This window comes from Fundulus heteroclitus, chromosome 12 (genome assembly GCF_011125445.2).
Source record: "Fundulus heteroclitus isolate FHET01 chromosome 12, MU-UCD_Fhet_4.1, whole genome shotgun sequence".
NCBI classification, from domain to species: domain Eukaryota; kingdom Metazoa; phylum Chordata; class Actinopteri; order Cyprinodontiformes; family Fundulidae; genus Fundulus; species Fundulus heteroclitus.
This window is the reverse complement of record NC_046372.1, coordinates 31,567,517-31,593,440: the sequence shown is the minus strand read 5'-3', so window position 1 is coordinate 31,593,440 and position 25,924 is coordinate 31,567,517. Positions and strand designations below refer to the sequence as shown.

The 25,924-nt window shown below is 39.2% G+C and overlaps 1 protein-coding gene across 10 annotated transcripts in view; it reads left to right on the top strand.

Annotated features, from left to right (window-relative positions):
- The window catches only part of trpm3 (transient receptor potential cation channel, subfamily M, member 3), a 210,140-nt gene that overhangs the window by 166,713 nt on the left and 17,503 nt on the right, over window positions 1–25,924 (top strand). For 3 of the 10 annotated variants that reach the window (XM_036144444.1, XM_036144445.1, XM_012863328.3), the window contains exons 10-17: window positions 2,482–2,582; window positions 2,861–2,995; window positions 3,088–3,138; window positions 9,107–9,247; window positions 13,167–13,196; window positions 14,754–15,046; window positions 18,767–18,995; window positions 24,698–24,901. In XM_036144444.1, the coding sequence (XP_036000337.1) occupies window positions 2,482–2,582; window positions 2,861–2,995; window positions 3,088–3,138; window positions 9,107–9,247; window positions 13,167–13,196; window positions 14,754–15,046; window positions 18,767–18,995; window positions 24,698–24,901 (1,184 nt within the window). Of the gene's footprint in view, window positions 1–2,481; window positions 2,583–2,860; window positions 2,996–3,087; window positions 3,139–8,914; window positions 8,951–9,106; window positions 9,248–13,166; window positions 13,197–14,753; window positions 15,047–18,766; window positions 18,996–24,697; window positions 24,902–25,924 lie in introns of all 10 variants that reach the window. The other 7 variants (XM_036144447.1, XM_036144448.1, XM_036144446.1 and 4 more) reach the window with 3 other exon arrangements.

Here is a 25,924-nt window from a genome sequence, read left to right as displayed (position 1 = left end):
GAGTTATGTTTGTAGTTTGCCACAAAGCAATGGGGTCACAGCAAACATGTGGAAGAAGTTGGTCTGCTTAGAGGATAACAAACGAAAAATGTAATAAATTATATGCAAAACTGAGGATACTTACGAGTTAAATTTATTTTGTTTCAGTGTAGCCATTATAAAAGTGTTATGATCTACAAGTGTTTGGTTGTGGTCTGCTTCTAGGTTCCTGGGGATCATACAGCAGTCCGTCTTTCACCTTTTAGCATCATTTGTTAGCCTGTAGAGTGTGTTCCTCCCTTCATGTTTCCTGTCACTATTCAGTATTCTGTTCATTATTTAGTTAATTTATTCTGGTTTCTGTTAGAGCTTTGTTTTCCTTCCTGTCTTGATTTCAGTTAGAGAGTTTATTGTCACAGTGACTGTTCCTTTTGATGTTTATATCATTGCTAGATTTGTTTTCCTCCCTCTCTCATGCCATCTCATTGCTCTCCCTTTCCTTCAGCTCATTACCATTACGGCATTCATCTGTGCTATCACTCTCACCTGCCCTCTCCTCTGTTTCCTCCCTTACATAACCTGTAGGTTTCCTCTCTCTCCTTGTCAGATCATGTATTATGCTACCCCTGTTCTGGACAGTTTCTGGTTGCATTCCTGGTCTTTGGCTCGCCTGCCTTGTTTGTACATTTTTGCCATTTTTGTTAATATTAAACAGTCATTCACTTCACCATGCGGCTTCCAAGCTCTTATCTGCACTTTGGTCCACCAACAAACACTCTTGACAAAACAAGTTTGAGCCTAATGTTCTGCTGAACACCAGGGTGTGAATGCTGAATATTTTGTTTGCAAAACCCATTTAAAGTTCTTTATCTTTGAACCTTTTCACAGAGTTTGAAGTGACTTCAAACTCACACAAATGCACACATACAGAAGCTATCACATTTCTTTCATGCTCAAAATATGTTTAATAAAGAAAATATGAACTATGTATACGTTTAAAGTGGGAAGACTAAACATATTATTGACAATCCATTTCCAGCCATTCAGAAATTCATAGCATTCTCCCCCCAATGAAGGTTGCTACCAGGGTTGTTTTCATGAGTAAATTTCTACCCAGACATTCAGCTTTCACCTTGATACATGCAGGGAAAAATGAGCAGATAAGAGCCCCAGAAAATGATCCTGTGTCCTGGAAAAGGTTTGTGAACTTGAGGCATGCTTTGAATTTGAAATAAAAAGGTTATGTTACTGTTTGCAGCCTCATAATGATTAAAATGTTGGTTATTACAAAGAATTACAATTTTCTGAGAGTTGTGGGTTATAAATAGTTATTTCCAAATAGAAATGCAAAAATTTGTTGACAAGGAGAGAGTGGACAAGTAACTGATGTATGTTTTCAAAGCAGAGTCAAGTCACAAACTTCTCAAGCACAGTATGACAGCCCAGCCACACAGCTTTCACGTAAGGAGTTTAGTGAAGGAAATATTATGAGATGGTAGCATTGTAAATGACCATATGATGTAATAAGATAGATTCTGTTTACTACTTTAATTTGCATTGCTCCTCCTTCAGCTGAGTAATCAGTATTTTATTATGTAGTTTCAGTATTTGATCAAATTAGGGGCTGCACTGTGCCACAGTTGGTCACACTGTTGCCTAGCAGCAAGAAGTTCCTGGGTTTGAATCCGTTTGCATGATCTCCCCGGTTCTCTCCGGCTACTCTGGCTTCCTCTTGCAGTCCAGAAACATGGCTGTTAGGTCAATTAGGCCCTTAGGTGTGAGTGTGTGCATGCATGGTTATATTTCCTGTGTGACTTTGTGTTGCCCTATGGCGACCTGTGAAGTGTGCATCCCACCCCTTGCCCAATAACTGCTGGAGAAAGGCAAAAGATCCACAGTGACCCTGCAAGGATGAGTTGGTATAGAAAATGGATCTAATTAGAATGCCATTTCAATTGTTGTAATTTTGGCATACATTCCATTTTGTGCTCGCAGTGCCATAAAAATGTTTAGATGCCCTTGTATTTTACTGTAATGGGTAAAAGTTAACTGAAAATTGCAGTGCCTACTCTCTTGGTCATACAGTTTACCATGTTAAGCATTATTAATTTGCCGTTATTAAGAAGTTTCTTTTTTAAAAGCATGACAGAAAAGTAGAAACTCAGTAAAACAGCTTTGCTTGTTTCAGCTGTGGCTTTTCTAGAATCATTGCTGCAACAACCAAAGGTGAAGCTGAACGTTTTGACCACAACACAAAGGACAATGAAAGAGAACAGTGGCAAGATTTGTGAGAAAAAAGCATGTATTGTAATTAGACACTTATTCAGGAGAAATAATGCAACACATAAACCAATAATGCAACTACACCCCTAGAAAATCACAGATGCGGGTAATTTGTAAATGGCGACATATGTCGATAAACACTGCAAAATATGTTTTCCCTCAATATGTTTCCAATTCATGATAAATGCTTATCATCATGCTGTTTTTTCCCTTCACCAGGTGCCAATGCCTCAGCCCCAGACCAGCTGAGTTTGGCTCTTGCGTGGAATAGAGTGGACATCGCACGAAGTCAGATCTTCATCTATGGTCAGCAGTGGCCTGTAAGAAGCAATAAATACATAAGTATTTTTCAGTTATACTAAACACTTCCAAAGGATTTAACTCATACTTGCATTAAACTGATCTGATTGATTTACTAATGTTTTTAGGTCACTACTGTACATAATTTAAGTTAAAAGCTTTTCTCTTTTTCATAATTTTGGGTTAAATCATACAAAAGAAAGATTATTATGGCCTCCATAAAGGGATGTAAAAAGGCACAATGTGCAGTTCTTATCTTATACCAGATGTATTTCATGTGTTCTCTACTCTTTCGTAGGTTGGTTCCCTGGAACAAGCGATGCTGGATGCCTTAGTTTTGGACAGAGTGGACTTTGTCAAGCTGCTGATTGAAAACGGAGTCAGCATGCATCGCTTTCTTACGCTTTCAAGACTGGAGGAGCTGTACAACACGGTATGATAAGAAAAAAATGAGTGGTGTAGCCACGTCTTTTTCTTCTCTCACTAATTCATGCCATTTCATCAATTTCCTCTATTTTCCAACAGCGACATGGACCATCAAACACCCTTTATCACCTTGTCAGAGATGTCAAAAAGGTATGCCTATCACTGACGTTTATGTAGCTCCGTAGCTGCTCAGGCTCACTGGATGCTAATATTTTACACTGGACATGTTTGACTACAGAGATGCAGCTGCTTTTTGTGGTGTGTAAATGTTGTATGCGTCTATGTTTGTTTGTGTGTGAACACATTTGGTAGATCTAGTTGCTGTTTCTGGCAAATATAGAGGCCAGCTTTTCTCTTTCAGCTGGTTTTGTGCACTGCATTGGCTGTGTAGAGCTTTGCACGTTTTCCAACCCTCATGACTCATAAGTCTTCCTTTCTTCAAGGCATACACCACTGTGGTAAATAAACAGCACACGTGTCACATACTGTTAACTCCACAGGAGCTGAGCTGGACATAAAGTTGAAACAAGATACACTTTATATACATTGTACGAAAAGACATAACCTTTTTTCCAATGAAATAAAATCAGACTAAATGTTTCCTATTTTAGGTCAGTTGAAACTGCTTGAATTATTTCTATTTGATAAATGCAGGAAAAATGAGAGAGAGATTTCTTTTTTATTTCATGAAAGCTAGAAGTTTACAAACATTAAGGTTATGTCTTGAAACAATTTAGGAAGTCCCAATAATTATAATTTGAAGGCTTCAGATCTAGTAACTAAGGCAATTCCTCACACACACTGATTCCCTATGTGACGTCTGAAAACGTCATAAGAAATCAATCAAAATATCAGAAAGTGAAGACAAGGCAAGTCAAGTTTATTTTTAGAGCACATTTCAATAACAAGACAATTCAAAGTGCTATACATGAACAGAGCAAAGAAAGAACACATTACAGAAGAAAGTACATTGTAGTGGAATATAGCAGAAGTTGGACTGCAAACTTGTAGGTTTTTACCTTGATTTAAATGAGCTCAGGGTTTTAACACGTTTACAGTTTTTTAAGTTTGATCCAAATAAGTGGAGCATAATAACTAAATGCTGCTTCTCCATGTTTGCCTCTGGTTCTGGGTATGCACAGTAGACTTGAACCAGAAGACCTGGGTGGTCTGGATATACTGATAACAAGTCTGTGATGTATTTTAGTGCTAAGCCATTGACTGATTTATAAACTAACATAAGTATTTTAAAGTCTATACTTAATAAAGTCTGATCAACTTTTTTTGGCAGACCTGTGAAGACACCGTTCTAGTAATCAACTGGACTAAAGATAAAAACATGAATCAAGTTTTCAAGATCCTGCTGTCACATCAGTCCTTTAATCCTGGAAATGTTCTTTAGGTGACAGAAGGTCAACCTTGTAATTATCTTTAGATGCCTTTGAAGGTTCAGGTCTGAGTCCATCACAACATACCCAGATTCCGGGCCTAATCAGTGATTACTAACTAAAGCAGCTGTTTGCTCCTCTGTTGGTCCAAAAATATCTCTTCAGTTAGGGTTTTATTTACCTGTAGACAATTTTGGTACATCCATGGACTGACTTCTTCTAAGCATTCGCTCAGTGCTTGAATGGGTTCATAGTCACCTGGTGACATGGCGATGTAGAGCTGTGTGTCATCTGCATAGTAATGGTAGCTGATGTTGTTGTCATTTCTTATCTGAGCTAGAGGGAGCATTTAGATATTGAATAGAAGGGGACCAAAGATGGACCCTTGGGGAACCCCGCATGTGATTTATGTTGTCTCTGATGTAAAGTTACCTACTGACACAAAAAAAATCCCTGTCCTTTAAGTACGATTTAAACCAGTCAAGTTCTGTACCAGAAAGGAAGAATCGTGCATCTCCTAAATTCTGGATCACCCTCGGGTACAGTATCCAAATTCCTGAAGGTGCCAGGTTCATCTGTTCAAACAAATATACACATGTTTAAACAGCATGTTCAGAAAGGGGACAGATTGTCTGTCCCAGATGTTAAATGTTTCTGGTGCGAAATTAATGTAACAACCCAAGAACAACAGTAAAAGACCTTTTACAGATTGTGGCTGAGGATGGAAAAGAAGTGTCATTATAAACACTTAAAGGAGACTTTTGCAGACATGAGCAGAAAGGCCCCGGGAAGTAAGAAGCCATTAATCCTCATGTAATATCCATCCATTCATCCATCAATTATTTATAGCTGCTAATCCATGCAGTATTGTGGGTGGGCTGGTGTCTATCTCCTGTGATTATTGGGCGGCAGGTCTGTCACAGGATAACACAGAGACACACATGACAAAAAACTATCACACACACTCTCACAGCTAAGGGTAATATAGAGAGACCGATTAACTTAACAGACAAGTTTTTGGACTGTGGGAGGAAGCTGGAGTATCTGGACAGGGAGAGTATGCAAACCCCATGCAGAAGGACCCTGGCCTGGGGTCTTTCTATATATATATATATATATATATATATATATATATATATATATATAATTGCTGTAGGCACTGGATGACTTTATGATAAATGGGCTAGGAGAAATATCATTATGGGACAAGTGGTAGGAAGTTAGAGTGTGGGCACAAATGCTTGTTACAAATAGGCAATTACCCTAAGCATGCAGCCAAATTAGGTACAATGTGGCTTAACCTCTGTAAAGGCAAGGTTGTAGAAAGCCTTGATCTCAGTCCAGTAGAAAACATGTGGCCAGAATTGAAATGTGTATGTGGGGAAGGTGCTCTTAGAGCTGTCTTGCATCCGTTCTTTCTGGACTTTTGGAGGGGTACCCTAAAATGATTGACCAAGGTCATATGGCATAAAATGCGCTTCTAATTAGCGAATATATGTAAACATCTACATTTTTACTAAAGCAAAAACAAGCTTCTCTTTTTTCTGTCTCATGATTCTGGAGTTTAGCAAATAGAAATATCCTGTTTGACCTGAAACAGCAAATGTGTAGTAATATTATTCAAAGGGAGAAACAACTGTGATGGGTCGTTGTGTACAGCTTAGGCCAGAGTTTAACTACAGTTACAAGTGTTTAAATCGATTTCATGTGAATAGATTCTATTCTAAATTAATAGCTAATTTCTTGAATTAAATTGTTAATAGATTCTTGGAAAGCATGCTCTGTTGTGCGTTTCTTTAGTTTTTTCAATTAAACAAATAATGGGAGGTTTTACTGAACTTATAGGAAATCTCTGGACGAAAAAAATCTCTTTTGATTATGTTGCACATTTCAAGAAAAACACCTTTCAGTCCACTGGTGATGAAACATAGCGACCAGGTTTTAAATTCTGCAGCTCCTTGTCTGCAATCAGGAGACATCTCTCTGACCTGATAACTGATGTACAGGTTGGCAACGCCACCTTTAGTATGTCATTTTTTTGTGATTAACATGTAATGGACCTATATTGTGTTGTGAGTGGATGAAGGTAACTAATGTTTTAAACACAGCTGTGATCTGAAGACACCACAGTACTCATACAACTGTGTTTCACCATCATGCAGCCCTTTATTGCATGGCATCATTTTCCTATTCTATTCCTGTAAAGGTGTGTGTAACTTTGGCAGCATAGCTGGGTGTTTGTGTGATTTAAATGTTTCTATTTAGATTTAACTGCTACCCTCGGATGGGAGTCTCCGTGTCGTCGTTATTCTCTATTTTTTCCTCATTATTTGCTGAGGATTGGGTCGCTGTACTAACAGGAAACATATTTTTTTTAAGTGCTAGTTTTACGGTAAAATAAGTAGGGAAAGCCACTGAATGCTGTGAGGCAGCAGGCATGCAGGTTGCCGGAATGGATGTGGGTTTATTCTCATCAAATGAAACTGAGTAGTAAATAGAGTAAATGAAAACCACAGATCATAAATACTGGGGTAGTAGTACATCAACTGACAAAGGCAAGAAAAACCAAAACAATCAGAGGACAAAGCAATAAAAAAACCATACATGATCCAAAGCTCATGAGAACTACATTAACCCTATAAAACACAACAGTCAATGCAAGACAAAATAAACATTAACCGACAAAAGATTTAGTTGTTTAATTTAATAAAGTCTGAATCAATAAAAGGAAAATTAAAGCTGCAAGCAGCTTTGAAGGGCCCTCGCACCTCATCGCCGTGCCAGCATTTGTCACCGCCATCCTCACGTCGATGCGCCCAGCGACTCTGCCGCTCGGTCACTGGCCTCCGCTGTCCACAAGCAGCTGTTTGCCAGTGAACTACAGCAGGCTTGTAGGCAGAGGAGTTTTTTTTTTTAGAAATGGAATGGCTCGCTGCTCTGGGTGGCATCTCGACGGGACATACACCCACAAAAACTTGGTCAGAAGAAAAGCTAGCTGTCATCTGAGCCCAGAACAAGTTATCTGTTGTCTCTTGTCAATCTTTGAAACGGATGTTCCATTGCTTTGTACTGGCACCCCGCTCTGGAGCCGTAAGGGGCTCAGTTTTAAAACCTTAAAATATAAATAAAAAGATAAGTCATCAAAAATTTCCAAAAGGTTCCCATACAGTCATATAAACTATAAACTATAATATTATTGAAAAGATATTTTATTCATTCAATTCATTTATTGAATTTATTGAAGCCTTTTTTTCTGTTAATTATGATATTCTGCTTACTGCTTACTGCTAATAAAAACACAACATTTAAGTTCAGAGTACTAAATCAGAACAATAATATAATACAGAACTGTGGTCTTAATGAAAAGTATATTTATTACATACTTAATAGTTGTTATTTTCAATAATTTTAATCTAATAAAACAGCACTCTTCTAAACACATATTCTAGTTTATTAAATATGAATGTAGATTTTTATTTAAAATATAACTTGTCTTTTAAAAAAAGAAAAATAAGCTCTAATTTGGCTCTAAAATGGCTCTTTGGACTATAAAGGTTGCAGACCACTGGTCTAGGTGTAGGAGTCACTCCTTATGCTACAACCACCCCTACAATTAAAATCATGTCCACTTGTGAGATGTACAGAGTAGTGATAAAACATATTTTAAAGAACGTCAGAGCTTCCTTTTGTGGTAAAATGGTTGGTCACAGAGTGATTCGGTATCGGATATGCCTTGTGTGTAATCGGCGCAAAAAGCTGACAAAGTTTTGTTGTTTAAGCACCACATTTGTTAAAGAAATAAGTTTCAAATAAGAGGAAATGTTTTTCCAAGATAGTATGCGGAAGCAAAGGTTTATTAGGCTTTTGGCTATTACCAATGCAAGAGTAACATGATGAGAGGAGGGAATGTTTTCTTTCTATCTCAGCCTATTGCGGAAGCAGAGGGGCAGAGGTTTTAAATATGTTAGACAAATGGCGTGTCCCTAGGGAGCATTGGGTGCCAGGGTAATAATGACAGGGTTTAAAGTTGAGGTTGATGGCATGATGAGGAGCAATGGATATTGACATGATTCACATAAAGGACTCCTATTTCAATATTGACTCTCCCCTCCAGCTTTAATAGCTGCCTGTAGCGCCATGCTCCAACTGCAGCTCTCTTCCAGCCTAATGATTCGATTCCAGTGCCCTTTTCTTTCCTACAACACAATATTTAACCTCATTGAATATCTCATTATTCTTCTGAATAAAATTATGATTACTCATTCCTTGCGATAGGCCTCAGACAATGCACTCTAATTCAAGTAGCTCCACAGGTTTCCACACAGGAGTCACATCCTGCATATCTTCAGGGTGATACAAGCATTTAAACCTAATAAGAACACCAAATAAGTAGACAAACGGAGGCGAAGTCTTGTTAAGACTGCAACATTTTTGCGAAAGACTGGAAGAGAGATCCTGCCTGAGTTTATGTGTCCCTCATTTGCGCTGCCCTTGCTTATCGTGCGGTTTACTCACTGACATTGTGTGTTCTTTCCAAGCGAGAATATCCAGGGTTCAGTTGGATCTACTTCAAGGTGAATCTGATGATCATGTTTTCCTTTGTAGCCACAAACAATTTGTCATGGATTTTGTGTTTGTGAGTGTGTATGACTGTGGTTCATTTCTGATCTTTTGTTTCCCTACCTTTGTTAATCATTTGGTGTTGGTTGTTAACACGTTCTGGTTTCTAGGGAAACCTGCCGCCGGACTACCGCATTAGCCTCATCGACATCGGACTGGTCATTGAATACCTCATGGGTGGGGCGTATCGATGCAACTACACGAGGAAGAGATTCCGAACGCTGTACCATAACCTCTTTGGGCCCAAAAGGGTAAGTAATTGATTCATACCTTCATCAACATTCCTCCATGTGATCAGCTTCTGCACTAGTGTTGTTAATGGATTGGGACCATATCAGTTTACTGAGCCTCATGAGCAAATATTCCCTGCAAGGGCAACATGCTTCAAATAATATTTTATTTATTAAATACAAATCATAGTGGGTACACTGAGGGGTAAATTTTACTTTGCTGAATCAAGTAGTTTGTTAGCATGCATAAGTAATCATAGAATGTTTTTAAATATGTCTGGTGGTTGATATTTGCAGCAAATTAAGTGTCAAAATTATATAAACGCTACTAAATTGAAAGATTATTGATTTTGTCCGCTGAAATAACATTTGAATTAATACCACACATAAGATTAAACAAGACCAAGCTAAATATGTGATTTAAGAAGCAAACAGCACTAATGATATGCTGTTGCAAACATTGAGTCTAGCCGTTGTGATTTTCACCTAATAAATAAAACAAGGTTATTTTGTTTCTGTCCCAAACAGAGGGTTGCTCCCTGCACACTGTGCCCCCATGCAGAGATCAAGGTCTCTTCTTCTTCTTGGCATTACAGTCTTCCATTGCTCACTGTGCGCCATGGACAAAACCTTAAGAAAGAGAGGTCTTATTTATGAAGTAATTTGTTTCATCACGAACCACTGGATGGGAGACATTATAAGTTTTTATAACTATGTTGTCTCTGTTTTGGTAACAGCATTATTCACTAAAAGCCAATTTTCTTTTCTTTTGTAGAATACATGAATCATTTACAATAATGTCTCTAACTTAAAAATAAAGGACAGATTATTTCATCTAGAACATGCTTTGCCTGTTTTGGCAAAGCCACCTGTGCATCGAGTCTTAACTTTATCGAAAAAATGTTAAAACATATGAAAGTAAATATTTACCATTAACTGCTTGTGTCTAAGAGTGCTGGACAATTGTACACTTCTTGCCCTTGTGCTAACTTAAATAAGCAAAGAAGAAAATAGGCATCTTTACCTTAAATTAACGCATAATGGCTCATTGTAAATGTAAACAAGCTAAACAATACAGTATTTGCTTGTCAAGAGAATCATTCATACACATTTAGGGCTCTTCAGCAAGTACCATTATGATTCACATAAATTAAGCACTTCATTACAGCCCTCACAGAAACATAATCTCTACACTCAAGCTAAGTGGAGGAAGGGATCATTGAAATCCCGTTCACGTTTAGGACTTGTGCGTTTTATGTCACACACATGCTGCACGTTGTATGGTGTTCTGTAGCTCATTCTGCTTCAATGATTTAATCATTGCCTCAGGTGTAGTTCAAATAGGAGCATGCACAGGTGTGTCTGAAACAGTTTATTTGTTGTTCAACGGCGGACTCAAATGTCTCCGTGTCTGACTATGTGTTTGTGTGCGAATATAATGGAGTTCTTGGACTAATTGAAAGCAAAAACACACCAGATGATGCTCTGCCGGGTAGTGGAGAGTGGTAAGAAAATACATATAATTCTTGAAGATCAAGATTACAAGACAAAAAGATTAAGGTAACTTTAAAAGAGCATTTATCACTGAGACCCAGATGGCACGAGCTTCAGTCACAGATCATAACAAACTCGCTGCTTTTGTAAGATAAAGTGTCATCTGCATCATAAAGACATCAGCAAACACAGTTAGGCATTAAATCATTCCCAATGTTGTCATATGTGCATAATCAAATTTCTGTTTGCTTATCTGGAAATAAACAGGTAACTCTAATGTACAGTATATGCAAGTGTGAGACGTGATCATCTCTGACAGAGGCTTGACATTACAGTAGTTTTCATAAGACATAAACTGCTCATTACATAGATGATTGAACACTGGAAAGTTCAGCGGTGCAAACGGCATCTGCACTGCTCCACAGAGACGGGGATGATACCATCAGACAGCTGAGTGAGCACATGTACATTAGGAAAGCTGTACAGGCCTAAACCCTTGACCTCCTCAGTGAGTGGAGCACAGTTCTTCTGTCACTCCTTCTGCTCGTCCCTGTAGAGGAGAGCGTCATTGTGGATCAGTAATGTAAGTTGTTGATATGAGTGATTATCCTTATTATATAATGAAAACTACTCTTCCTGCGGGACATAAACGCTTCAGTAAGTGAAGAGGTTAAAAACAATGTCAATATTGTGCTCTGTCTCTCAGCCACTTAGATGGCAGTGAACAAGTTTCAGCCTGGCTGAAGAGTTGTGGGTTATTTTGGAGCTATAGTGCCTTGCTGAAATAATCACAAACATTGGGTTTTAATGTGATAGACCATCAGAGAGAAACACATAATTCTGAAAAACGATTAAAAATCTTGTATGATTTTGAAAATGTCTAAATGTGGTAAAAAAGTCTGACTAGTGCGGCATGCATTTGTATTCAGCACAACTTGGACGATTTTTTTGTGGAATCACTTTTCCTGCAATTACAAAATGCCATTTCCAGCTTTGTACTGAAAATACTGAAAATGTTCCAGCTCAGTCAGAGTGGCGTTACCGTGCCAAAGATTCCAATTAGATTTAGATCTGAACATTGACTGGGATATTCTACCTCTTGGATTTTTTTTATTGCACTTTGGTGACATTTCTGGTTGTTTTGTTGTTTGTTATAAGGTCAACATCCATTCCAGTCTCAAGTCTTTTTTTTTTCAGGATTAACCCATATTTATTTCCACCTGTTTTCTGTCAACCGTGACCAACTTCCCTGTCTCTGCTGAAGTAAACATCCCCAGAGCATAATGCTAACACTGACATGTTCTGTGGTTTGAATGGTGTGTTCAGGGTTGGGTGCAATGTTAGGATTCTAAACAGCATTTTACAGCCTGTGTTCAACACTGGCTTTCTTTTTGCCACTTGTCTAAATAGATTTTTGAAGTACATGAGTAATAGTTATCCTGTTGACAGATTTTCCTTGATCTCTGTTGCTCCTCCATAGTTACTATGGGCCTCTCAGCTGCTTCTCTAGCTACTGCTCACTTTGCCCAGCCAAAGGTGGAGACTATGTCCAGATGGATGTTATTTACTGATAAAGTGATTTCTGATGGCAGTTGGTTCCACTGGGTTTTTATTTGGTGCTATTACAGCAACAGGGCTGAGTACAAATCTACGATTCACTTTTAAGACACTTATTTGTGAATATAAACCAGTTAAATGTTTTCTTTCTACTTCGCAATCATATGCTACTTGGCACTGATCTATTACATTAAATACAAAATAACATACAGTTATAACAGCAGTTTTTGGATCAATGTATCAAAACGTGAAAAAGTTTAATGTGTATAAATACGTTTGCAAGGTACTGTAATTTGTTGAAATCCAGAGCCTTAATATTAGCATTATCAAGACATATTTTAACCTCGGCATCTGCTGGCCCCAAACTTGACAGGAAAGCTGTGGGCATTTTTTTTTTCCCATCTTCATCATTCTCCTGCAATTTGCTACAGAGGCACAGATAACATGGAAGCAAAGAAGCAGGGCAGGGACTAAAGATGATAGAGAAAGTCAGTTCCAGTCGCACTGTGATTTTCTGGATGAACTGAATGTGCATAACAGAAGCGCATGTAAAGTAACAACAAAGCCTTCAAATAGATATCACAATTCCCAAAGGAAACTCCAGCTATTTTTACCAGCTAGCTCATGAATGCATAATTCATACATGTCCTGCTTTTTGATAGATTCTCAATACTGTAAAGGCATACTTTTCTGTAAAGCCTGCAAACCCAGGAAGTTAATGCCTCAAATGTAGCTATATGGTCTCAACTCAAAATGCAGTCTCTGGTTATGGGTTTAAACCATTCCTAAATTGAAGCACTTATATGTACGTAAGTTGTGTCTGAATGTATTGCACTTAAAAATACACATGGCGGATTTTAATCTATTTGTGTTTTTGTCACTTTTGCAGCCCAAAGCACTGAAGCTGCTGGGGATGGAGGTGAGTATTGATCCCAAGGCTTCAGGTCATTCCTTTACTGTCCCTCTTATGCAGCACTCACATCCTCCCACTCGTAAAATGCGCTAAGTGGAAAGCTATTGTGCAGCCTTGTCAACAAAATAGGTAAACCGTTCACTGGGTGTTCAGTGCATCGCAGACTTTCAAAGGAAAAACTTTAAAAGTAAATCAATGGAAGCCTGTAGGAGTGTTTGGGCCAGCTAAAGGCTTATGGTCAAATATCCTGTCTCAAAATGTAATTTTTATTTCACAGTCTTTGACGCAAAAACATAATGACCCCCCCATTCCCAACACTTATTACATGAAAAAATATGACACAACACTTTTGACTTGAGAATGCACTCCAGCTTGTGTGTATTTGACCAAAAAAGACATCGATCAAATTTTTTACCATAGTGATATTTTTGTTTATTTTTATATTTTTGTTGATATTTCTATTTCAACCAATACCATTTACCTAAAGGCCAAATTCAGAGATTATAATACATGATTTTATCACTAGCAGAACATATTGCTGACAAGCTCCTCTTCTTTCTGTCCTCTCAAAAAAGAATATGGTTCCACTATTTTTACTACAAAATTCAACGCCAATAATGCTGACGAAGGGCCAGAGCGACAGCCCACATACTCCAAATTTTAAGTCTTTGGAATGACTCTTTTGATTTTGACATAAATGTAAAGATACTTTTAGCACTATGTGACTCTTTAATGGTCTCAGCTCCATTTCAGATCTGCAGAGAGGTTACTATGAAGTTAAACCTAAATATATTCATGTCTCCTGACACATGTAATCTTTTAATTTTACCAACACGTTTATTTTGACTAAATCTGAGGTTTTTAAGTGGCCATGCCAGAGTTATGATTTGATGGTGTGGAGGTCTGCCAACCTCATCACCACATTTAAACTATCAAGCATGAAACACCCTACTCACCAGACTGGAAGAGGAGCTTGATTGCTGTAATGCCATGAAAAAATGTTATCGATTAATAAGAACCGCATGAATACTTTTTGACAGGCCCTTTTTATGCCACAAACAATCTTTTGTTAAATGAAAAAAAGTTTAAAACCAAATGACTGACTTACCATACGTTTCCTAAAGTTTTTACCATGTTTTGCCTTCTTTATCTCATTACCCCTGTTGTTTTTTCCTACTCCCTTTATCTTCTTTAAAGCTTTTTGCATTCTTCTCACTCTGTATGAAATGGTGTTTAAAGATAAATTGATGATTGGGTGAAAAAATATTGTTCTTGTATTTATATTGAGGATGTAATGAGTCTAGGATTACATTATATATGTGCTTGTAGGTATCCAGGGGGATCCATCCATCCATCCATCCATCCATCCATCCATCCATCCATCCATCCATCCATCCATCCATCCATCCATCCATCCATCCATCCATCCATCCATCCAAAATATTCACCTATTGTGTAGGAATAGATGTTTAGTAGGATAACAAAATAAATCTGCTGGAAAATATTTACCTGCAGTATGTTTGTTTATTCCAAGCTCACTCACCTGTCATTGATTTCTACCAGGACGACATGCCAATCCGCAGAGGCCGGCAGAAGACAACACGCAAGCGAGAGGAAGAGGTGGACATTGATTTGGATGACCCCGAGATAAACCACTTTCCCTTCCCCTTCCACGAGCTCATGGTGTGGGCTGTGCTTATGAAGCGGCAGAAAATGGCGCTGTTCTTTTGGCAGCATGGCGAGGAGGCCATGGCCAAGGCCCTGGTGGCATGCAAGCTATGTAAAGCTATGGCGCATGAAGCATCTGAGAACGACATGGTGGACGACATTTCCCAAGAGCTCAACCACAACTCCAGGTGGGTGGCATGAATTTTCACATCTATTTGCCAGTCTTTCCCAAGCAAATGGAAGGAAAATTGTTCTAAATAAAGCAAAAATAAAAAGTTGCAAATGAAACTCAGTCTCACATAAGGTAACTCCCCTGAGTACATACAGTTTCCAATGATCGCTATAGGGCTGGCAGAATGTTATTATTATTTTTTTTACACATAGTTTAGTTTCTTTCTGGGGCTTTACATAACTACAAGCATTTTTTTCTCCCATGTATTCTTTACATATTTTGTGGTGTTTCAGAAGGTATTTGTGGCTGTGTTTGTATAAACTCAGGGGACGATCTTTGCTTAGGTGAATGCGTGCCATCTCATTTCTGTAAGGTGTCCTCGCTTCTCAAGATGTTTCACACAACCTGTGTAAATAATTATGAAATATTCATCTGTTATGTCAGTGCACATCATATAAGTTGTTTGGAAAGCATTTCAAAGAAGGGAACCCTTCATCCTTTCGTACAACGTAGCTGAACTGTGTTACAGTATGTTCGGCGCAGCTGAGATTGGGAGTAATTGTTTGGCAAATCCCCAAAGTCTCAGCAGTGTGGGTGTTTGAGAATGTGAACGTCTTGATGCTTGTGGAATAAGCAGCAATATTAGATTTTTTTTTATGTTTGTTTTGGTTTGCTTTTGGTTAAACCGATTAGTTAAAATGTTCACTTATCTATAATCTAGCCATTTTTTCCTCATTTTAAAACAAGTAATTTCAATTCAGCTCAACTTAAAGCTTTTATGAAGCACATTTGAAACAACAATTGCTGAACAGATAAAAGTATAGAACTACAGTTGTATGTGAAACATGATAGCAATATTATGTGAAATAGAAAGCTATAAAACTGAGCAGATCACATCTCAGATCTCAGATCAATCTCAAATGGTGGAAAAAATATCACGCGTCATATCCATACTGATTTGGAACGGGTAATTTGTTAGGAACAATAGGATGCTAAATTATTTGAGAAAAATAAAAATTAGTACCCACAGGGGACTTATTTTGAAGTCACAGAGAAACTGAACCTGAAAAAAACTGATGCGACCGGCCAGTTCAATTTGCAGAGAAATTCATGCCAGTGGCCCTCTGGAGGTCATTTTGTAGGACAGCACTCATCCTGTTCTTGCACAAAGCAGCAGATACCAATCCTGCTGATGGGTTAAGAACCTCTGATGGCCCTGTCCAGCTTTCCTAAACTAAGTACCTGTCTCCTGCAATCTCCTCCATCCTTTTGAGACTGAGCTGGGAGACACAACAAACCTTCTGGCAATGGAGTGGAATGATTTGCCTCCCTGGTGGAGTTAGACTGCAGGTGCTACCTCTGTAGGGTCCAGGTATTACCTCATGCTACCAGCAGAGGTGGGTAGTAACTGGTTATGTTTACTCAGTTACATTTACCTGAGTAACTTTTTTAACAAAATTGTACTTCTAGTTGTTGAAGTTTTACTGCACTCTACTTGAGTGATATTACTAAGGAGTGTCACTACTCTTACTTAAATGACATTCCTGGATACTCCACCCACACTGAGTAACTTCACTAAATATGGAACAAATTTGTTTTAACCTAAGATGCACCAGAGAGACGCACCTACAGTTTATATTAAAGTGTACACAAGCATTGTTGTTGTAATGTTCCTTTTTTTATCTGCTCAGCTCATTGAGCCATTTGGGGATCAGGTAAACATACAGTAAACAGTATTGTTATTGGGAGTAAGTTGCACTTTTCTAACATAAATTATATACACTAATTGCTATAAATATTGGTGTCATATTTTTGAGAAGAAAAAGGTGTTTATTCTTCCTCCATTTGATGTTTTGTAATTATTATTTTTTGTATATATTTTTTGTTTGAGTCTTTAATATAACATAATTTATACATAACTATATTTTTGTATGTACAATTACATCACTTTTAAATATTAAATCAGATGCCATGATTAGTTACTCAACTTGTTTGGCAACTTTTTACTTTTACTTGAACAGAAACATGTTAAAGCAGTGCTACTTTTTCTTGAGTACAATCATTTGGCTACTCCACTTACCTCTGCCTGCCAGTACTGATGCTGACCCTGGTCAAGTGCAAAACTACTGAAAAGCTGTCAAAAATGAAGGGAGAACAAATGTCTGTGGCCTCGATCTGCAAAACTGTTCTTGTTTTTGGGGTTGTCTCCTTAGGCCCAGTTCCAGTGGCTCGAATTAGCCGAGCACCCCATTACTCCGCCTGCTTGTGTGTGTTTAAGGAGCAGTTTTTTTTCATGGCCAGCCCAGGTTCCTCCGAGTCTGGTGAAGAGCAGGGTCAAACCAAGCTGATTCGAGAGCCAACACATTGGCCGAGGGGGATGGAGAAATTAGGTTTTTCTCAGAGACAGTCCAGAAAACTGAAGAGCGACAGCATTAAAATTAAGGACCACTATGAACAGAGGAGGTTAAACTGAAATATAATTTTACTATTTGCAAACCATGAACCACGGCTGAAGGAAAACAAAGAAAAAGAACACTTTAGCGTTCTATACCCAGACGTGCTGTATCAGATCCGAAGCTGTCTCTCATGTTACACACAGTGAAAGCTGTTGAGTTTTGCCTCTGAAGTGTCCATCCATCCACCCCATGCGGTAGAAGGCAGCAGCCGTCTACCTTTCAGACTCAGAGCACCTGAGGGTAGCAGCGGGGTGCTTTCACCGATAGCTGGAGATAGGCACCAGCACCCCTCGCGAGCCCACAGGGAATAAGTGTTTTACAAAATGGATGGATGGATGTTTGAAATTGTTTGAAATAAACAGATAAATTTTTTTTTTATTAAATCCAGAAGTTTCACTGACTTAATATTATACTCGGACTGAGAAGTGTCTCATTAATTCTTTTTCAACAGGGTATAAACACACAACAGCAAATACAATAAAATAAAGCACAACACAGGAGACTGGTGTAACCTAAGATTAAAAGCCGAGGAGAATATGTTTTTAGAGAAGAAGAATCAGGGGAGCTCTAATTTGCCATGGCTATGTTCCATAGCCTGGGGGCTGCCACCCACTTGATTGCCTTTGTTTTAAAACTTGTCTTTGGGACTTCTACAAGAAGCTGATTTTTCAACCTTAGCGTCCAGACTGGATTATAAAAGTCAGTGAGATATTGCAGGGCAGGCCCATTGAAAGATTTAGAAACAAGCAGCAATATTTTAAAATGAGTTCTGTAGGGGACCAGAAACCAGTCAAGACTATTTAGTTTCTTTTGTTATCAGACACATTGTTTAACATAACAAAAGAAGCACAATTGTATATTTAAAACAAACACTATGAACTTTATTGTGATGAAAATAAGACTATTGATATGTAGTAAAATTGTCATTCACTGCTAACAAGACAAACTGGAGTATTCTGCAACAGCCAGTTATGATATCTAAGTTTTTGCTCAATCCCAAAGTACAATAAGTTCCAAAAATCCAGTCATGCATTTATAAAAGCATTTAGCACTTTTTCCAAATCTTTGAGATGGAGGTTAATTGTAACATTAGGCTTGCATCTTAGCTAAAAGAACCGAATAATTAAAAATATTTCTCTTTGTGTAAAACATATATGCAAATGAAATTAACTTCTGGTGTTACGTCTGGAAGGTCAACGCTTTTCTTGATTGGTTTAATTTTAACGTTGAGACAAATTAAATCTTTATCTCTTTTTCATGTTTTCCACCTATTTCCACAGAGAGTTTGGCCAGCTGGCCGTAGAGCTCCTAGATCAGTCCTATAAACAGGACGAGCAGATGGCCATGAAGCTGCTGACATACGAGCTGAAAAACTGGAGCAACGCCACCTGCCTGCAGCTGGCGGTAGCAGCCAAACACAGAGATTTCATCGCTCACACCTGCAGTCAGATGCTGCTGACCGACATGTGGATGGGGCGCCTCCGCATGCGCAAGAATTCAGGTCTGAAGGTAAGGACAACAGGTGCACATGTTTAGTATAACCTATATGAGATAAACTGCCAATAAACTTTACAGCACTTAATAACTGGTGTAACCTACTCCGTGTTATCCATCCATCCACTGTCTTCTTACCTGAGAATGGGTCAAGGGGCAACAGGTCCAGGAGGGAACCCCAGACATCCCTCTCCCCAGCAAAATCCTTCTGCTCATTCAGGGGGATCCCAAGGTGTTTCAGCGTGACAGGATATATGGTCGCTGCAGCAAATTCCCCAGAATATCCAACCTGGTGCGACTTGGCTGGGAAACCTTCAATTGGAGGCACCCACAGGCCTGCCTGATCAAATTTCCAAACCACCTGAACTGACTCCTTTTGATGGTATTGAACAGAGCTGCACAATTTGCAGCAGGAGCTTAAACCTAAACATAAGCCAAGTGTTCAGAGTGGACTTTTGTATTCAAACTTTAAAAATAGGCTAAAATGGAACGAGATCTCTGAAAATGGAGTCTCAAATGTATAGGAATGTCGGCATGAAAAACAGTCGGAACTCTGATATATTCTTGCATGGAGATTCATGTGCTTTTATTATGTGTCAAACAAATTTCACGCGATAATGGACAGAGTACTTTTACTATATTAAAATAAATTCTTATGGAAAGAGAGGAGCAACTCACTCTTTATTTTCCAAACTGCATCACTGGATAAAGTAACATGTCTTAAACTGAGCAATGAATATATTAAAAGGATTTTGTTAAACTTTCTTCCTTTCTTTATATTTAAAAGACAGAATAAAGTTTCTACATTTTTTTCCTTCAATTAGTCTTTCTTAGTCTTACCCCATCCATCAATCCGTCCTTCCATCCCTCCGTCTGTCTGTCCGTTCGTCCGTCCATCCGTCCATCCATCCATTGCCACCTTTCGATGCAGAAAAGCAGTAACTCTGCTTTGAGCTCCCCCTGGACAACATATCTCCTTACTCTATCTCTAAGCCTCCAGAGAAAGATAATTTTGGTGATCTTGTTCTTTCGGTCATGATCCAAACCTCATGACCAAATGTGAAGGCCCCAACGTGGACAGACAGGTAAATTAAGAACTTTTCGCTCAGCTTTTTCTTCACCACAACGGACTAGAGCAGTACATTCATTACTGCAAACAAAGCCCCAATCTGTCTGTTCGTCTCTTGTTTCGTCCTACCATCAGTCGTGATCAAGACATCAAGATACTTAAACTCCTCCTTGAGGTAAAGATTGACCCCCAACCCAGAAGGGACAGTCCACCTTTTCCAATTGAGGCACAATCTACTGGTGCATCTACAGTGTTTGTTCTTACATTTATTTCTGATAAAAGTCAGGGCTATGACTCAGTCAAAGAGACATTGGTGTAAACAATTTTAGGATTTTAAGTAGTGACCTGCAAAGAGGTCAAGAGAACAAATAAAGCTTTAGAAACTATTGTGTTTCTGCCTTGAGTTTAAATGTTAGGTAAAGATTTAGTATTAACTGAGTAATGCTACAGCTTCACCATTCTGTGCATCTGGTGCTGTAGCAAAATACATTTTGGTCTGCAGTTAAGCAAACGTGCCACTAATTTTCTGGATACGTTAGAAACTTTGCCCCCACTGCTACATTATTCATACAAATTCTACTGTTGCAGCACTAGGTGAATAATATTATTAATAGATCTCAAGCTAAACTAAGCTATGCAAATGCTCTGTCTGCTGCTTACCCTGCTGTATATTGAAGTGGCTGCAGCATCAGGATAACATCAGTTAACTTCAATTGATTCTGTAAAAGTAGATGCAAAACTTGGCAAAATATGGATGAGCCTCTGTATTTGAGGACAAGTGGGTATATTAACACATATATGTTTGTTCTTCAAGAAAATGCACCTTCACCATGACTTGAGGGAAGACGCCAGGTGTGGGGATGGGGGGATCCTTCCTATCTTAGAGCATTTTGGTTCATCATCCAACAAAATGCCCAACAAAAGATTTATTGCAGCTCTGGCATCCTGTAGCCAGGATGTTGGTAGAACCACTGACAGCACTCATACTACTGTCTCCAGCCTTGTAATGAAGGATCGGCCTCAAGGAACATGCTTCTCTCTGCATTTAACATCCTACTGAGACTACCTTAACTATATTGTGCAGAAATTATACAGGACAACCTACATGTTGTTTAGCTGATGCCCCCCCCCCTCCCCTTTTTTTTTTCTTACTTTGCGCACACCTCTTTGATAGCGCTGGATTACAGAACATCTCCACCACTGTTGGTGTCTTTGCTGTCGTCGTAGGAGGCAGAGGAAAAGCAAGTAAAGCACACAGTAATTGTAGCGTGCAGGAGGAGGAAATATTGGCAAATCGCCAGGGGCGCGCAGCAGGCTGGATCGCGCACTTGGCACACTTCCATGGTTGCGCGCCCAGAGCTGTTCCATTGAAACACACTTTGTGCTTGGTTTGAGATTTCAAGTCTTTTCAAGTCAGACGGTTCAAGTCCATATGAAGTCATGTCATTGGTGTGACAGTCATGTCTTAAATCTTTTCCCCTTTAACAAGTCGAGTCTAAATGTATTTAATTAGTTACTCAAATCTGACTTGATTCTAAGCCAGCACCTCTGCTAATTAAGCTGCAACTTTATTACTCCAACATATGTGCCAAGACAAGCAGCATGGTCACACTTTATATACAAACAAATGGTCATGTTTTGCATTTGATACCATGATACATATTGTTAATTCAGTTCAACTGATTTGAATATCTGGAAATGCTGAGGAAGAGGAAATATGCTTATCGGGTCATAACAATTGAACAGAGACATGGAGGTGTGGCCAGATTGACCCCTCTTACCATTACCTAATGTGTGTAAGTCTCTTAACTCATAAGATGTGAATAGTTTAACCTTGATTGTAAAAAAATATTTCCCTTAAAAATTACATTGGTGCTGATGTGCTGCATATCCATTTGAGTAGAGAGGAGGGGCTTTATTGAAGAGCAGTTAGTTTTCAGTGATATTTGCTCGTGTGGGTTCCCCAGATGTTTGGTCTTAGGGTGACACAGGGAAGCTGCTCGGACCGGAAAGGTTAGAGCTATTTATAATGAAGAATTGCCACAGGATTTGCTCAAGTGTGGGTTCACACTCATTCACGTGGAGAATGAAGTAGAACGATGGAATAGGCTGGTGTGTTGGGCTTTTTTTTCCAGAGCAGGACAGACTTTGCAGTTCAGTAAATATTGTTTGGCCTTTGCTGGAGGAAAGGAGAGCACACACTGCTAAGCCAAACTCAGCGGAGCAGAAAGACGAAGAGGAAACCACAAGTGGAACAAACAAGGTTTAATGCCCCCAGGAATTTATGTTAAAATAACAATGTCAAAACATTGTCAAAACAAACAGTCTACATATGGTTTAGCTGCATTTGACACAAGGGCAGCCATCCTCAACCTTCTTGTACTCAAATTAGGAGTCCCCAAATGGACTGTGACTCGCAACAAGTAGCATGCATCTGTCTTTGCATCTGGATTGATCTGACAAGATTAAGGCCTTTCCCTTTGACCCTTTAATGGGGCCACAAGAAATGCAAAGACAGAAAAAAAAAACATCTTACTTTGTGAAGTTACAGATAAATGTTTCACTAGTACCTGCCTATATTCCTTGAACCAATGCTACTGATTTGTTATGTTATGCTAAAACTGATCAGAAATATATGCAAGTGCATGTAGCTGCTGACAGAGACAAGAGGACACTTGATTATGCTGATATCCACCTTCCTGCCCTTCACATAGTGATCTAAGCCTTCCTTACTGAGCGTGTGCTCCTTGTGTTTCTGAAGTGCAGCATATATGTACCACCTCTACCTGATGCTGGTTTTGTTCTCGTTGACTGTAGCACAACAGCAATCATGCTGGCTTTCTGAAAGGATTTTATAATTGACTTCCACAATAAGAGAGCCTTTTCCCAAACTCTTGTTGGTGCCACACTAACTCTGTTAAACCGCTGGCTGCAGGCAGACATGCACATGTTGGAGAGGTTTTTACAACTCTACATGTCTATAATGTGAATTGTGTGTTGTTTACTTGATTTGTATCATACTCAATGTATCTAATATTCTGCAGTGCTGCACATGAAACCATACAGTGCATTTTAACAGTAATCATACACCCTGACTTTTTTCACATGTCATGTTAAAAGCACAAATCTCAATGTAGCTTCAGAGATAGACCAACACAAGGTAGCACATAATTTGCTAAGGTATATGATATATGTTTTTATTTACAAAATGCATTTGTATTCACCTATTTTTAATCTGAGACCCATAAATGGAATCCACTGCAGGCAGGTTATAATACTCCTCCCAACGGGCATCAGACGTGTCTGTCCACACAACGCGCCATCAGAGCGTTGAGGCTCTTTTATGTGCACAAACGTCCAAGTTGTGCGCCTTTTTAACGCTCAAAACGTGTTTGGTGTTGTATGGCTCAGGAATAGAGGACTCAAATGCAAGACCTGACACAGTGGATTCAAACTCAAAGGTCCTTTAATACAGTCCAGGGTCTAAAACCAAAAATCCAGCAGAAACAGAGGTATCAAATACAGAGGCAAAGACAGGTCCAAATTCAAGCTGGGGTCAAAAATACTAGAAAGCTAAAGTCTTACAGGCAAAAAGGCTGGAACGCTAGGCTCTAAGAACAAAGACAAATGGAAGGTGCATGAGTGAGAACTAAATAGGCCAACAAACAAAGGAGGAGCACAAACTCCAGGTGAATGGCATTAGGCTGTGGCAGATCCTGATTAGAGGGAGGAACTCAGGAAGTAAAGCTGCCTAAAAACGAGACAGGAAATTAGTACAAAATAAAACAGGAAGGGAAAAGAATAGGTAACACAAGTGAGTTCTATTTAATCAGAAATGCCCCTGACATTTGGTGTGAACGCAGCATAAGTTTAAAGCAGTACGGTATAGTTTTTAGCCACTAGGGTTTAGTGCCCCTGAATGCCACTGATTAAACAGTCTCCCTCCGTGTTTTGGAATCTGACAGCAGATCACTTTGGATGAACAGATTGAGAAGTCAATTGTAAAGACAAGGCCACGTTCACTCCTCTAGATTAAATCCTACATAGAAGTACTAAAAATATGTCGGATCAGGTAAGTGTCACATCAAGATTGTTTTGTTGTTGCTCAGCCTGCCGTAGCGTAGAATAGGTCAGATGACCCATTCAGCGACTGATCCGACCCTCTCAAGTTACATATAGGTGAGTTTTTGAGAAGGGCAGCCCACACGGACCATCGATACACGCCAAGTGCTATATATTGACCTGGAAAATCATTTAATATATTTCAAATCAAGCTAATATTGGGGTCAAAACTTACACGGTGCTGCTTTAAGTTATTTTGCAAAGAGGATGTGCAAAGCTGATAGAGACAAAAGGTGGTTCCACAAAGTATTGAATCAATACAAATGCACTACACAACTTTCATGCTTACATTTGGAAGAAAAAAAACTCAAGTCTTTGTAACATTTTCTTTCCACTTCACAGGGATGCATTTCTTAGTCTTGGTTTGTCACATAAAATCCAGTTGAAATACGTTGAAATGACATGTTTGTAGCAAGACAAAATGTTAAAGGATTTACCATACTGTTCACTTTCATTGTGTTGCTGTTGTCAATGCCAGCTCTTCTCTCTCGCTTTCTTTCATCTCCACCTTTCCCTCATCTATCAGGTGATCTTAGGCCTGCTTCTTCCTCCGTCCATCCTCAGTCTGGAGTTCAAAAACAAGGATGAGATGTCCTACATGCCACAAGACCAGGACACCTACCTGCAGGAGAAGGAAGAGGAAGAGCCAGAGAAACCAGTCAAGGAAAAAGAGGAGGAGGACATGGAGTTCACAGTAAGATCTTACTGTGAGACGCAGTACAACTCCGTGGTGAGAGAACCCACCTCAGCCCCGCATCTCAGAAATTATACACATATTCAGACAAGATAACACGCACACACACACGCACACACACTTTGTTTGGGTCCAGAACGAATCTTAGCCCAGAATCTGTGTGCCTTTTATAAATATCTCTTGTGGATAAATTTTTCGGATTGTTCTTATTGTCCACAATGAGGAATTAAATATGTGCACACAGTCCTTCCCACACACTTACTTGTTGCTCTATTCTGGCCAGCTGGACAGTTCCGGCAAGAATGCGCCATTACTGTTTCTCGTTGTCTTAGCAAAGACTTGGTGTGGAGTTGTAGCGTCTCAGTCTGTCGCCGACTCTGGGTTCCCTCGTGTGTGTTCCTCCCTTTATCCTTCTCCTCCTCTCTCTTTCTTTCAGTCTTCTTGTTCTTTTCCAAGCTTCCTCTTTGCTTCTCTCTGTTTATTTCTCACTTATATCCTGTAAATCCCCCCGTCTCTCTCGCTCTTCCTCTCTTTACCTTCTTTTTTTCCTCCAAGCTTAGGTCTGATTGAGGTACAGTACTGTATGCCAGTCGATTGCTGCCCCTCACTCTCTCCCATCAGTGATGATTTGCTGCAGCACACCACTCAGCATGTCAGCTGCTGAGCATGGGAGGCCCAGGCTTTTGCATTATATAACTGTGTCTGCTGGATACTGCAGGGCTTTAATCATGCAGAGTCTGAGCACATTCTCCCAGCTCACAGTGGAAGAGTTGGTCCATCTGCAAAGACATGGATGTACAGCAGGAATAGAATCTGTTCTGTTTCAGTTCGTCTGGTGATGATTCCCTGATCCAGTTTGTGTTTTCTTCCATAGACTTGGGAGTTGAAAAGCAATTTCAATCCCCAAGCTGGATCAAGTCATCATCCCAAGAAGTGACAAAACTGAAATTGTACGTCTTCAGCGCCACTGTACATACTTTCCATCTGCATACAGCTAAGCCAGCCAGCAAGCCAGCGCAAATGCTCACAAAACCAGGCTTGCAACACTTCTGTGAAGCC